The sequence below is a fragment of the Haliotis asinina genome, chromosome 10, assembly GCF_037392515.1.
Source record: "Haliotis asinina isolate JCU_RB_2024 chromosome 10, JCU_Hal_asi_v2, whole genome shotgun sequence".
NCBI classification, from domain to species: Eukaryota; Metazoa; Mollusca; class Gastropoda; order Lepetellida; family Haliotidae; genus Haliotis; species Haliotis asinina.
Genome location: NC_090289.1, coordinates 29,321,732 through 29,336,165, shown reverse-complemented (window position 1 = coordinate 29,336,165; position 14,434 = coordinate 29,321,732). Strand labels below are relative to the sequence as shown.

Below are 14,434 nucleotides of genomic sequence, written 5' to 3'. Positions count from 1 at the left end.
ATAAAGTGTTTTTTCCCTTCAGTGTACATTAATTGAAAATAAAGACTTAACTAGAAAGGTCGCGTCTGCAATGTTGCTGATTTTCAGCCGACAGATGATTAACACACGTCGCATCTCATCAGATCAATCTATCAGATCAGTGTTTCGCAAACGATCGGATTCACACACAGGAACATAACATACAATATCAGATAATACTGGACGATAGCGGAGATGGCAATTTTTCATGGAACAGTTTAGTGTTTCTGAATATTAGTAATAGCTTTACAAGAACACCGATAAGCGTTTTTCATTGTTTTTATCCCACCAGAATAACAGTTTACCAAATGATTGGAGGGTAGGACAGTTATGGTAATACCTGTACATTAATTAAAGAGGCGGAGACAGTAAACGCGACAACTGACGCTAAACAGAATGTTGAATCAGGTCTCCGGATAAAAGAATCCCCCACCAATCATTATAGGGGCTTGTAACGCAAAATGGCATTAAGGTATATATTGTCACAATATCTATTTTCAGTGATAATATATTCCTTGATGCCAGGTTTGGAATTTTGTTTCCTTGCATGTCCTTGTACGTAACATATACACTGCGGACATAAGATGAGTACAACAAAATTTAATTGCGGTTGAAAATGAAACAAGCAATAAATGGTAATGCATTTGATACAGCCAAATGGCAACGTTTGATCGTCTCTGTGGTCCTTCTTTTTACCCTTCTTTGCATTCGGAATTAAAGGGAAAAAACACGGGGAGCTCGGCTCGGACTCCGCTTGGCTCTTCTGTGAGAACCGCGTCGTCCTATCTCAGTGATCTGGCATTATAAAACAGGCACTGGTGCCAAACACACCGACACAGTCCCCCTTAGTGCAATAATGATGTTAAACACCACGTTTCACCTGAGTACCACATTAGCATATTCATGTTATTAACCACCGATTTGAGCAAAACAGTTTACCTATGACATAGCTGCAATATTTCAAACTGCGGCGCTAAATTCACTCACTCACACCGAGGACTAAAACAACACACAAGGTGACCAATAAAGCAGCCAACGATGATAGAAAGAAGGAGTTTTTGTATTTGTATTGGTGCACAGTAAAATTAAACACTTCGCAAAACTTAAAACATAACGGGAAACGCAGATCCTTCGAAGAACATTGAGTATATATACCTACTTGAAGTAGAATCCCAATCATTTAGCAGAAAGAGCATTTAATCCAGTTCAAGTACATAATAATCTGCTTCTTGAGAGATGAAATAGGGTTGGTCAGGGAAGGCAGATCAAGTTCCGATATTCCGTGCTTTCCGAGTGAAAATATCTGAGCTTGGAGATCGACAAGGATATCACCTTTCACCAACCTTTTTAGTTCTAATTTTCAAGGCGTGCGGTCCTTTTCCAATAAGCCATAATGTTTACGGATGATATCAGCCAGTGTTATATTTCCCATTTCACACTTGTGGAATCTATATGGGGACACACAGGCCAAGAAAAGGAACTTTTTTATCAGTTTTTCCGAAAGTTTTTCTTATCAATACCGCCCATACGAATCACTTTCATACAAAGGACAACTTTAAGTGTCGTTAACCGTTGTTAAAGGTAAAACAGGGCTTTTTGCATAGATAACGGATATTACATTGTACCTAACAATGATGGACTTACGTTTAATGTATGTTATGGGAAAAATAATATTTTTTTCGATATTATGGCGTTTATATTAGGAAATATGGTGAATAAACGTGTGCGATAAGATGGTTATATACCAGCTGTGCCTTGGTAAGGGTAATGTGTATATCATTTCAGTTAATCCCCCTCTCGATGGATTCCTACTGCGATAGATTACTCGATACAGAAGGGCGCGATCGTGCGAGACACGGATCGGATGGCAGACCACTGCAGGTGACATTTTCGAAAACAGATCTTGACAAATTGCTGTTTATCTTAGATCGGATCATGTTTATAGTATTTTGTTTTACGTTTGCTCCATCTGACTGTCCGAAAACGTAGGCTTAAGTGTGAAACCCGACGCCCTGGACGGCACCGCGACGGAGGAATGTCGGATAAATGAAGTAGCTTTGGTATGCTGGCATTGTGGTAAAAGGCGATACCTCTCGACAGCAGCACTTAACGAGGCATCATGACATTGTGTCGTGTGTTTCCTCCGTGGATGTGACCTTATCTTACACGGGTGGTTGGGTAGTCCGGTGGTTAAAGAGTTTGTCGTCATTCAGAAGTGGGTTTAGTTTTACCCCGCTTTTAGCACTATTGCAGCAACATAACGGTGGGGGACACCTGAAATGGGCTTCACACACTGTGCCCGTGTGGGGAATAGAACCTGGGTCTTCAGCATTACGAAGGAACGACTTAATCGCCCGACTCAATCACTGCCCCCGTCATTCAGAAGATCAGGGTTTGACTCCCATTTTGAATGGGTGCAGCAGTAGCTTGTGTTATGTCGAGGATATTACTAAAACCGAACAAAAGCATGTCCCATCACATTAGCAGATACAAAGAATTTTCTTACCATTTACCGTAATTGAACCACGAGACTGCCTGTAAACAATATGTTCTACCAGCAAACTATCGCCTTTCCACCTCAGCGTTTTAGCGACGAGCATGCATGTGTGTGTGCGTGTACGTGTACGTGTACGTGTACGTGTACGTGTACGTGTACGTGTACGTGTACGTGTACGTGTGCGTGTAGCTGTTTGTGCAGGCCTTGAATAATTCCTATTATATAACGCTTGCCAACTGTGATTCCATACATCCGATTACCGGGGATACCCCACTAACACACAGCTACAGGTACTATGGCCGAGTCGGGCGTCTTATACCCTAGAATGTCCACCACCCATGTTCATCTTCAACAAAATAGGGAGTCTGCTTTGCTTTATCTGTGTACTTATCTGTACTTAATAATGTTTATACTGTACTAGCCACATAAAGAAACTCTGGGTGGGTATTGCCCTGTTGAAATGTTAACCCCGGGCCATGACGTTGCAGAAAAGGGATTGTCACAAGTCGACAAATCTGATCCATGTAGCCCACACCAGTTAAGTTGCCCGAACAACCACCAAAGGAGTTCTTTGGCATGTTGTTATTCCAGCCCGAGTCATCACGGAACCATCACCAAAGGATTCCTCTCCAAGACACAGGCCTGTGCATAGCGTTCTCCCACGTTGACGTCCATCACTATGGGAAATATTAAACCTGGACCCACCTGTAAAAGAAACATTTCTCCACCACAACAAGGGTCTGCGGACATGATTTCGGCACCACATTCGGCGAACTTGGCGATGACGTTGTGTCAGGATAGGTCGTATGACGGGGTCGTGGTCTGATCCCGTGATGACGTAAACGTTGTCGATGGGATGGTCCGTCCGGGTAGTCTCTAGTGCAGTCTGAAACCTGTGGCGAAGATGGGTCACCCTTATCCATCTGTCCAGTCTTGGCGTTGTTACACGTGGACGTCCAGAACGTGGCCGATCGATAACGTCATTTGTGTTGTGGTAGCGTCTCGCAAGTGCAGAGATGGTGTTCCGGTGACAGTGGAAATGTGCAGCCACTTGTCGTTGAGACACACCCCCACGGACTATCCCAATGGCCTCATGACGTTGTGCAGACGTTAAACATGGCATGCTATGCGTTTCAATAGCCGCTTAATTTTTTGAACGATTGCAAGGGCAGGGGTTGAGCTTTCCAAAATGATAGTATTGTGAGGCATTCGTTTTTTTCTGTTTCTCTTTCCCGGAATGCACGTGCATACATGTTGGACACATGTCACTAATCTCGGAGTTTAAGTCCTTATGTGTCTACACAGGTTTGATAAATTTCGATTTTAAATTTTTGTATGAACAGTTTCTTTATGTGCCTAGTATAATAATTTTGTATTTTGTTGTTTTTTCCTCAAAGACCAGTCTAAACGGAGTAAACATTGTTTTTATGCATCTTTGAAGATGACAAACACCCCTTGGATGTATTTAGTTCCAGTTTGTTGCAAGATTGTAGCACTGAGAAACAGTTAATAATCAACCTAAAATGCCGATCACAACTATTTTCCATGTATTCTTACTGTCCTCTACCAGTTTTTGGCCAGCAGACAACCATGATTATTGAAGGTTGTGTTATGTATAGGAAGAAAGACATAGCTCCATGCTTTGTTCAAATGACTTCGACCAGTAAAGTTTTTTTTTATTTTACTTTAACTGGTGATCAGACCCATAAGTGAGTGGGGTTTTTTTAAGGTCACCATAGCACTATTCCAGCAAATTCACCACTGAGGAACACAGAATGGTGACCATAACCATACCAATCCTGCCTCTTGGGTCAGAAAGAAAGCTTGAATCACTGCATCTATAGTGCTACAAAAAAAAAAAATAAAAAAAAATTGATGTCATTCCACTACATACTTGCTTGTGTTAATCACAGTTGGATAACTTAATTTTCCTTCCAGTAACCAAATACATTGTACCCATCAGACTTGAACTCAATTGGGTATTTTGCCATTTTCCATTAATTGTAAAAATGTATTTAAATATAAATGTTCGTTTGTGTTTATCATTTGTATTTCATCTGTAATACATACCAGAAACAGTAAGAAAGACTGGTAGTTGCAATGTTCATGACATAGAACCTCTCAATAGTCCTGTTATTTTATTTATCCATTGGTAGCAAGCTTTTGTTATTTGATATTTGTGTGTGAATGCATGTAAGATCAAATTTACTGAATATTTTCAAAACTTCAAGCATGTCTGTACGCAACAGACTTAAAAAGAATTAACTTTTCATATAACTACTTGCATACACAGATAGACAACTTACCTGTAGCTCTGATTAAGTCAAACAACAAAAATCAAGTCAAACATAACAAACGTGGAAATCATAGTTAAGAGTTGTGTTTATTAGCAGAACATGCCATATCATCAATATAATAATAATAATAATAATAGCATATATTAAAGAAACTGACGTGACATAAGACCAGATAAAACAAACTGACACGGTTGCTACAATATGTATACACTGCTATCATATTGTGAGGCATGTACAGTCACTAAAGGGTCACAGCAACAACTCTCTCTACTGTCAGTTCATTCGTACCATGCACACGAGTCCAGCTCTGCCAGTAAGCAGCCGTCAGTCGAACACCCAGACACATGTCCTCCACCTGGTCCTGAGCGTACACTCCGATAACATGTCAAGTGAAACAGATGGAGCCAGTGGATAGAATCCAGTTGGTGGAGAAAATCAACTGGTCACAGAAGAACCACCTCCGGAAGGGAACTAGTCAATGACTACAGAAAGCTCCGACACATGCACAATAAATAGACAGATGAGAGGATGCTGGCTCCAGAGGAATTGGCTCCAGAGGAAATGGCTCCAGAAGAAGCTTGCTCCATTAGAAATGGTTCCAGAAGACGCTGGTTCCAGGATAAATGGCATGAAGTAGGGGGTGTCTTCAGGAATGAGGATCTGGAGTTATCTTCTGCATACTGGCAGATACATAATCACAGTTAAGCATGCACCACACAGTTTTCTGTGACACTGAACATTTTCCCCCAGACTGCACATAGGAACAATGATTACTCCCTCCCTCCCTCCCGAACGTCATGCTGTGGCCATGCCACTCTGAATAAAATGTACAATTCAGTATACACATTAGGTCTGTACAGTATAATACACTGAGCTCAAGACAGATGTTGGCGACTACAATACACATGCCTGTCTCAGTTTACTTCAAACGACAAGCTACATATCCTTACAAATGTACCAAACGCTCCATATACACAATATATATATATAGATTTTATTTTGAATAATATCGTGAGATAATCTGAGATCTTCTCAGAGACAAGTTGGTTATGGTGTCTTCACCCTGTGCCCGACACAGAGACCATTTCAAACCATTTCAAAGACACTAATCTCAGAAACATACATGTTTGTGTCTAAAATTAGATAGTGCTGTTATAAGTTTTCTCCAGGTAATACCACCTTAAAATGAGTTGAATAAATAACTGGATATAAAAATCACCTCGAATCATGGCAGTAAATTAAATGAATTTGATCTGTGTGAAAAGGTGGACACATTGTTGATGATCCTAACAGGGAGTTCTTCACATCAAGCGTATTGGATGTCAATCACTAGCTTAAAATCTGTTCATCTTTAAACCTCAAATGCATAGGATGGACATACATTTATTGCTTAATTACAACATGTTCTCAGATTATATTGCTTTAACTATCTGGTTTCCTAGTTACCATGACCATTAGGTTTGACTATTTGAAGACAGCAGCCTATCTTATCCATTTATGAATATGAGAGAGTGAGTGAGTTTAGTGATATGCTGGTTTTAGCAATATTCCATAAATATCACAGTGGGGAACTCCAGAAATGGCCTTCACACGTTCTTCCCATGTGAAGAACTGAACTTGGGTTGTCGGAGTGTCGATTGAAAACTTTATTCACTAGACTACCCCACTGCCCCTTATGAAGATAAAAAAATGGTAACTGTTTCAAGTAAATGACAGAAATGATTTACACACTGAATCGAGAAATATTACAACTGTCTGTGAGAATGACCTGGCCTTCACTGATAATATAAACAACTTATTCGCATACTGAAAACGTGAACAAGTTACAGTGCCCAAAATAAACAAATTAAAATGACAGAGAAAGCTCTATTTTCTGGTATCACATTCATACATGTAAAAACTCCACTGTTCATACCTGTGCTACAGAAAAGGAATATCAGAAACAGTTCATTGCATCAAATTGTGGCTTGTCCAGCATCCAGATTAAACCAAAAGTACTTCTGTTCTGTTTGAGAACACTACGACCATGTATGGATGGAAGCAAGCCAGGAAGATGCTACACTGACACCGATACAGTGATAGCGCTATAGACCAAGCCCGAGCAGCAGGAACAGACATTAGCAGACAGTTCTCATTTGTAGGTGTGCACATGAGAATCACAATGTCGGCTAGCACTTCGGTTCTACATGAAAAAGGCCACAAGTCTTTTTTTTAAACATTATTTTCTTTTTCTGTTTGACTGGCTGATGGGTAGTCATGTGATTGGAATACAGCAGTCTGATTGGCCAGTGTGGAGCCAATCGCAGGCTAGGTGGGTGTGTATCACACGGCACAGCACTCAATGCTACATGAGTTGATGATGGAAGTGTCACGTGTCAGACATGACTGGTGACTGGACACTGCGTGGGTCATCCTTCTGGGCTTGGGCTTTCTTGATGTATAGGTTCAGGAGCTTCATCTGGAACATCATGGATGGGACAATGAGCAAGTGAGTGAGTGAGTTTAGATTCTTGAGAGGCATTGAGAATTTGGGGGATATATAAGACTAGTACATGGATGACAACTTCTTTATTGTATAATAAGTTTTTGAAGAAAGGGCAAGAAGTAGCCCTGAATTGTGTTATACAATAAAGAAGTTGTCATCCATATACTTGTCTTATGAGTGAGTTTACTTTTACACAGCTTTTAGCAAACATTCCAGCAATATCATAGCAGAAAACACAAGAAATGGGCTTCACAAATTGTACCCATGTGAGGACTAGAACCTGGGCTTTCCTCATGATGAGCAAACACTTTAATCACAAGGCTACCCCACCGCTCGATGGAACAATGTGTCAGGCTAACCAACAGGTGTAATCCCTTCACAAACCCCCCATTACTATTACTGGGGAATATGCTCAGTTTATCAAATACACTAATTGTATAATCCATAAATACAAGATGGTATATTGCATTCCCTTTTTTCAACAGTATTTTGGCTAAAGGGAGCAAATTGCTCAATATGATGACTGAATTTACAAATATCAGGTGCTAAATGGACATCAGGGCACCAAATAATTTTTAACATCCTGAGTATGTGCCGCTTTTACAATATAGGAATGCTGGAAAAACTCAAGAGTACATTTCGAGTAAAGAATGGAATTTAATGGAGTATCAGTTATCTTGCACTTCATTTCATATATGCACAACAGCATTGCTACTCTTGTGTAAACAGGTAAAACAACTATAAAACAATACATTTTTGGATAAATACCTTTGTAAATGATTCTAAGACAGTACATCATTGCTGTGGTATGTTTTCTGAATTACTTCCTACTATATCGTGCATATTTCTTATCTGTATATACACAGATACGGCCCTGAATTCATTAAAAGGACAACTGACAACATTGCCTTCAAGATGTTTTGTTAAGAGTGAGTGTCTTCAGTTATATGCCACACTCAGCAATATTCAAGCTGTATGGATGAGGTCTGTAAATAATCAGGTCTAGACCAGACAATCAAGTGATCAACAGCATGCTGACCTAGCAAATGACTGATGGGTTCAGGATGACGAAACCAAGACAAAAGGACACGATCTGCAAGGCATCCTGTCAGACTACACATACATGAGATATTTAACAGATGTGTAACAACTCCCTGTGTATAACACAGTAGTCCCTCTCACCTTGCTTCCCGACAGCTCCTGCAGGTAGGGCCTCAGCACCTCCCCAACCCCGAGGTGTATTGCAACAAGACAGAAAACACTGGCCTTCCGCACCATGCTTTCCTGAGCATCGTAACCCTGAAACACAATCAGTCAATCACTTTGCTTGTTGATATGGAACAACTGAAGTTCTTATACCAACCACATAACTTCAGAAGCCATAAGACATAATCTGAAAGACATAACTTCACAAAGTAGTGTCGGCCACAAAACAATTACTAACTTCACAATATATGAAGTCATTACAAAAGAATGAGTTGTGACAGCCTGTTTGGGTTCAAATGAGAATGACAAATCATTAAATAACTCAAAATAGGGGTACGAAAGATATTCATTAACCACTTCCATTAAATTCATAATCACAAGTTTGACAGTCTACATAATAATGGAAGTGGTGCATTCAAACACATAATCTGCAATACTACTATGGCTGAAAGACACCAGCTGTGACACTGTCTGCAGTATAAAGTAATGTGGACTCACCCTGAGTAAACCTGGGACTACATCTGCCAGCATCCTTTCCAGAATCTCCTTGTCCAGCCTCTCCACCACCTGCAATAAAATTTACAAATGTCTCAAAAACACAGTATCGTCTACACAAGACACATTTTCAAAAGTATGTAAATTTCTCTGTCATGTAAAGGCTATTAAAAAAGAAAGTCCCATGAAAAGTTGACAATGCACACAGAATACTCAATACCAATTCACTGATTTATAATACGTGCAACTGAATCAGCTACTCACAAGCCCCATATCCTGTGACAAATGAAAATCAGTGATAGAGCTGTCTCAGAAGCTAAAGAGTGTCATGGATAGGGCTGTGACGGGTCCAAATTTTCTACCCAGGTACCCAACCCCTATTGCCCCACTCTACCTGGATACCCATTGTGTTAATTCACGACATCAAATTTGTAGGAGCGAGTGAGTGAGTGAGTTTAGTTTTACACCGCACTCAGCAATATTCCAGCTATATGGCGGCGGTCTAAAATAATCGAGTGTGGACCAGGCAATCCAGTGATCAACAACAGAAGCATCGATCTGCACAAATGGGAACCAATTACATGTGTCAACCAAGTCAGCGACCCTGACCACCCAATCCCGTTAGTCGCCTCTTATAAAAAATATAACATTGTTTAATTATTAGTCACATGATCATAATGAGTACGGGTATTGAGACAAGTGCCCGGGTCCAGCTCATTACCCACTCGACCTGAGTATTTGGGCTACCAGTCCTAGCCGTAGTTCTTGAGTCTTTGACATCCTTGATACAGTAATTTAAATTTTGGGTTTCCTAACGTTTTACAGTTAACACTATCATAGGGAAAACTAATTTCCAAACTTAATTTCTAACACTATAAGGTCATCGTCACTTTGAGGCATAAAGGACCCCTACTTTTCTGAAGCATTACGTAGCAAACCTCTGTCCAGACTTTTTTTCCCTGTGCTGGTATTAGTTTTGTCACATCAGACAATACCTTGACACAAGTCTCATGACCTACCTTTGTCTGCATTTTGATTCCAGCCAGGATGACAGGGTAGTGCGCTGTCTGCACGATCTGGTTGAGGATCCTCATGCACTGCTCTGCAGGGATGGCTGTAGACAGGGTATCAGCACATGCCTCTGCCGACAACACGACCTGCAACACATCATCATCAACGTAACATCAAGAAGCCTTCTCACATTCAGACACAGAGAGCACTGTGGATAGACCATCATTATCTCCACATCACATATAATTCTTAATCAAGGCCTGATACATTGTGATGAACAAAGTGAGGTGTGTTGAATCCCCTTTATTAACAGCAAACCAGTTGCATACAGGAGGAAATCCCAATGAGATACAAGTCACTGGTTTACTGCTGAAGTTAAGCCTGAACACATTTCCTGTTCCTGATTGCCTTTCAAAATAAACTCATTTCTACTCTGGTTTGTGCTCTATGTGTGCTTTGTTGAATGCACTGGGCACTGTGTAAGGAACAACAGGTGTTGGCTATCTTTACTGTAGGTGTTGTTGCTGCTGTTGTTGAAGTTGATATTGATTGTTCTGACAAGTACTGAATGGCAATGAGAAACACTCAGGGCACCGTTCCTCCAAGCGACTGTTTTGTAGAACAGGCCCCCCCGCAATACATCTACTATTACATTTCACAACTGCAAGATTTTGTGTTGCTACTATTCACTGTCTCATCAGCAATCTTCCCAAATGTAAAGGGGGGCTGAATAAACAGTAGCATCAATGTTACAGATATTCACCAATACTCCCATATCTCACTGAGTATCACAGTAGATGTATTCATAGTAACATGTAGGTGTCGTTTTAACCAGTGACAGAACCTATGCATTAGCAGGTGGCAAAGAAAAGAGACCTGAGAAGATGCTGAACAAAAACAGTACCCTTCAGACTGTCTGTGCACAACCTTCTCATGTTCTTCCTAACCATGGAACTGTGAGTTCAGTGAACCATGACAAGTGTCAACACATGACTCACAAATCACAGATCTGAAACTATGTGACAGAAATAATCAAATATATCATAGAGTTTATCACAGGAAAAACTTTGAATGAAACTCCAATACGACAGTACTGTGGATTAAGGATTCTGTCACAACCAGCAAATGGTAACTGGCAATCCTCCCTGGATTGTGGTTACGTGCTCTCTGTGAGACTAGCGACTGGATATCTGGGCAGTCCTAGTCAGTAACTGCCAGTTTTCACTGGGTCTTGGTTACTTGCTCTGTGCAAGACTAGAAGCTACTGGATATCTGGGGTGTTCTAGTCAGTAAATGCCAGTTCTCAATGGGTGATGGCACATAAACACGACACCTGACAACAGTGATACTCAGTCGATGAAGATGGCAAGATCCTGGTGTCTGGCCTTTCAAAGCTAGAGTCATGATCACAGTGTGCCACACATGAGCCTTAGAACACATGCTGAATGTAATACATCTCATGCACAATGTATAACTGAAGAGATCAGACAACAACTGGGCTGTATATGTTATCTAAGCTACCTAGCATCTCTCTGTCAGAGTCAGGGTGCCATCTCCCACTGAGTGAGTGAGTGAGTGAATGAGTTAGTACGCCAGCCAGCAATCTTTTAAAACACAAGGGGATGTCCATTTTAGAATCCTCTGGCCTACAATCTAATTTCACCTGTACAGAGTTTTGAACTGCAAGAATGTACGATTCACTCTAGCTATGAAATATTAACAGCAGCAAGACATAAGACTGCCCAAACATCAAACCAATTCGTCCATCAAAGTACACATGTAACCAAGAATGCAGGCATGCAGTTTCTCTCATAACAGGACAACACATATCAACAAAGTCTTTTCAACAGGGATTAAAAATAATTGAAATATTTTTTTTCAGTTTCAAGTATAAATTCCCATACCAATCTGAAATGCTAATCTCTATTTCCTGCATGTGCGAAGTAAATCTCCAACCCTCTATCCCTTACTTCCCAGTCAAATCAGTAAGTTACACCCCATAAGACAAGGCACAAAGGAACACGACAAACCAAGTATACGGCATGAAACTTGATGCAGACAACTCCTCCCTACATCATGCAGCCTCCTCTCAATAACACCCAACTAGCATCTTTAATCAGACCTTGATAGAGAACCATCTAAAACTGCCTCGGTGTCAAGTTCAGTTGCTGCCTATAGCATTACTCTAAGCCATCATCAAATGATTTAGAACATCTTGTACCTAAGCTGTATTTGAAGGCCTACTTGTATATATCATGTATAAAGTGGACAGGGCTAAAGTAGACATCACATTATATTGCAGTACCCATCCTTTTAACCCTTCATGGTTCAACACAGAGATTTGAGACTGCGTGACAGGGACAGATTTTATTTTCATATCTGATGAGTTATAGGATCAAGTATTGGCATTTAGCTTTTACCTTCGAACATGATTATGATAAGGCCCATAAAGAACATATTTTAACATCTTTTAAGAAATACCAGAATATGCATTGATTTACGAAATGCCTCAAATGAAGATATATTTATTAAGTTTACTTACAATGTTTTTACTTTCACTGATAGATTTTGTTGCATTTTTTTAAACTTTGTACAGTTTTATCTATTGATTAAGTGAGTGAGTGAGCATGGTTCTAGGCCTCCTTTGGCAATATTCCAATAATATCACAGCGGTGGACACCAGAAATGGGCTTCACACATTGTACCCATATGGGAATCAAACCTGAGTGTTTGGTGGGACAAGTGAATACTTTAATCACAGGGCTACCTCACCACCCATTATTGACTAAGTGAAACATTATGATTTTGATTAATAATTCTAAGGCCCAGCAGAAACAAGCTGTAGCAAGGGTTAAGACAATGAAGTGAACCGTATACTGGCAAGGTCACCAGATGATATTAAACTTGGATGATAAGGAAATGGTTAGAGATTAATTCCCCGTGAACTATGTGACTGTAGACTAAATGGTTGTAAGACAGCCGTCATTCATGGTGGTGTGAAACATGAGAGATGTGCATGGGTTGTGAAGTCACTGCTCTCCTTGTGGTGGCGGCAACCTACAGGGTCACAGCACTCACTTTGTGTTCCCCAGACTGTCTTGGGTATCAGCTCTCACAGGTTTCAGCTGAATATTAATGTATTTTGATAGACTTAACATTCTGGACATTAGTCAGAATGAGGGATTGTGAAGATTCAATATGTGGAATGAGTGAGTGTGGGCATGCCTGTGTGCGAATGTATGTGTGAGTGAATGAGTTCAGTCTAACATCGCACTTAGCAATATTCCAGCTATATGGCGTCAGTCTGCAAATAATACAGTCTGCTCTGACAATCCAGTGATCAACAACATGAGCAAAAATCTTCACAACTGAGACTTGATATTCCCCTTAGTCTCTTCTTAAGGCTGAAGGTCAATTCTAACCCAGATCTTCACGGGTTGAGAATGGAAGACCAAGTGTGTCATGAATGCATGAGTCTATGTAAGAAAGTGAGTGAGCCTGCGGTCAGAAATACTCCAACAACATCTGGCCAGTGAAAATCAGGAATGGCCTTCACACATTACACCTATGCAAATCAAACTGTGTATAAGGGAAGAAATGTGTCTATTCCACCATCACCACTACAAGACAAAGATTACACATGGCAAAAGTACCTCCTTGGCTGGATCCTTGTGAGCCTCAAGTATTCTCAAGATGGTCAACTCGGAGTAATCCTTGAATCGGTCAGGCTGTTTCTTTAGAATTTCCCTCAGAACTTTAATGGCTAAAGCTCGGATCTGACTCTGTTGGTTAAAACAGACCACATATCAGTCACAGTGACCGCAAGTGAAAACGACCCTTTTCCTCAATACATTCACCAACTGAGGAAATGTTTACATATCTCAGATACCACTCTGAGGTCTAGTATGAATACCCTGATCAGACATTATTTACTGACACTGACCTGTCTCTATTACAGGTAGAGTAATAACAAGCACCATATCTCGACATGATGAGGCTGGGGATTGAACCATCAGTCTGCTGCTCCTTGGGAGGAAGCTCTTGGGAGTTATTCTATCTCCATGGGGAAAAGTGAATGGGTGTGCTATCTGGGGAACTGAACCCAGGCTCCTGTGTAACACGTTACCTTTTTAACCACTAGGCTACACTACCATCCCATAGGGACTATGCTCTAACACTACAGGATACATCTCTCAAGGACAAATCAGGGATCTACTTCTTGCAGTATATACAAGAGTGACTAAAACCAATGACCTAAGTATTGTGAAATCACAAGGTCTTACATCATTATCTCCTAATGTTTCTAGCAGGATAAGCAGTATTGTCTTGAAGTGCTCATCCCACAGACCAAACTGGTCATCACGCGTGATCTCCATCAAGGTTATCATTGCTTTCTGACGCTCTGAATTCCTGGAAAGAAGACAC

The 14,434-nt window shown here is 40.6% G+C and overlaps 1 protein-coding gene across 22 annotated transcripts in view; it reads right to left on the bottom strand.

Annotated features, from left to right (window-relative positions):
- Window positions 1-4,879: 4,879 nt before the first annotated feature.
- LOC137298373 (CLIP-associating protein 1-like) overlaps window positions 4,880-14,434 on the bottom strand; it is a 144,184-nt gene continuing 134,629 nt past the window's right edge. For all 22 annotated transcript variants that reach the window (XM_067830602.1, XM_067830614.1, XM_067830619.1 and 19 more), the window contains 6 exons: window positions 14,293-14,419; window positions 13,663-13,791; window positions 10,018-10,155; window positions 9,002-9,070; window positions 8,480-8,596; window positions 4,880-7,270 (listed from right to left, as the gene is read on the bottom strand). In XM_067830602.1, coding sequence (XP_067686703.1) covers window positions 7,181-7,270; window positions 8,480-8,596; window positions 9,002-9,070; window positions 10,018-10,155; window positions 13,663-13,791; window positions 14,293-14,419 — 670 coding nt within the window. In that variant the 3' untranslated portion in view covers window positions 4,880-7,180. The remainder of the gene's footprint in view (window positions 7,271-8,479; window positions 8,597-9,001; window positions 9,071-10,017; window positions 10,156-13,662; window positions 13,792-14,292; window positions 14,420-14,434) is intronic.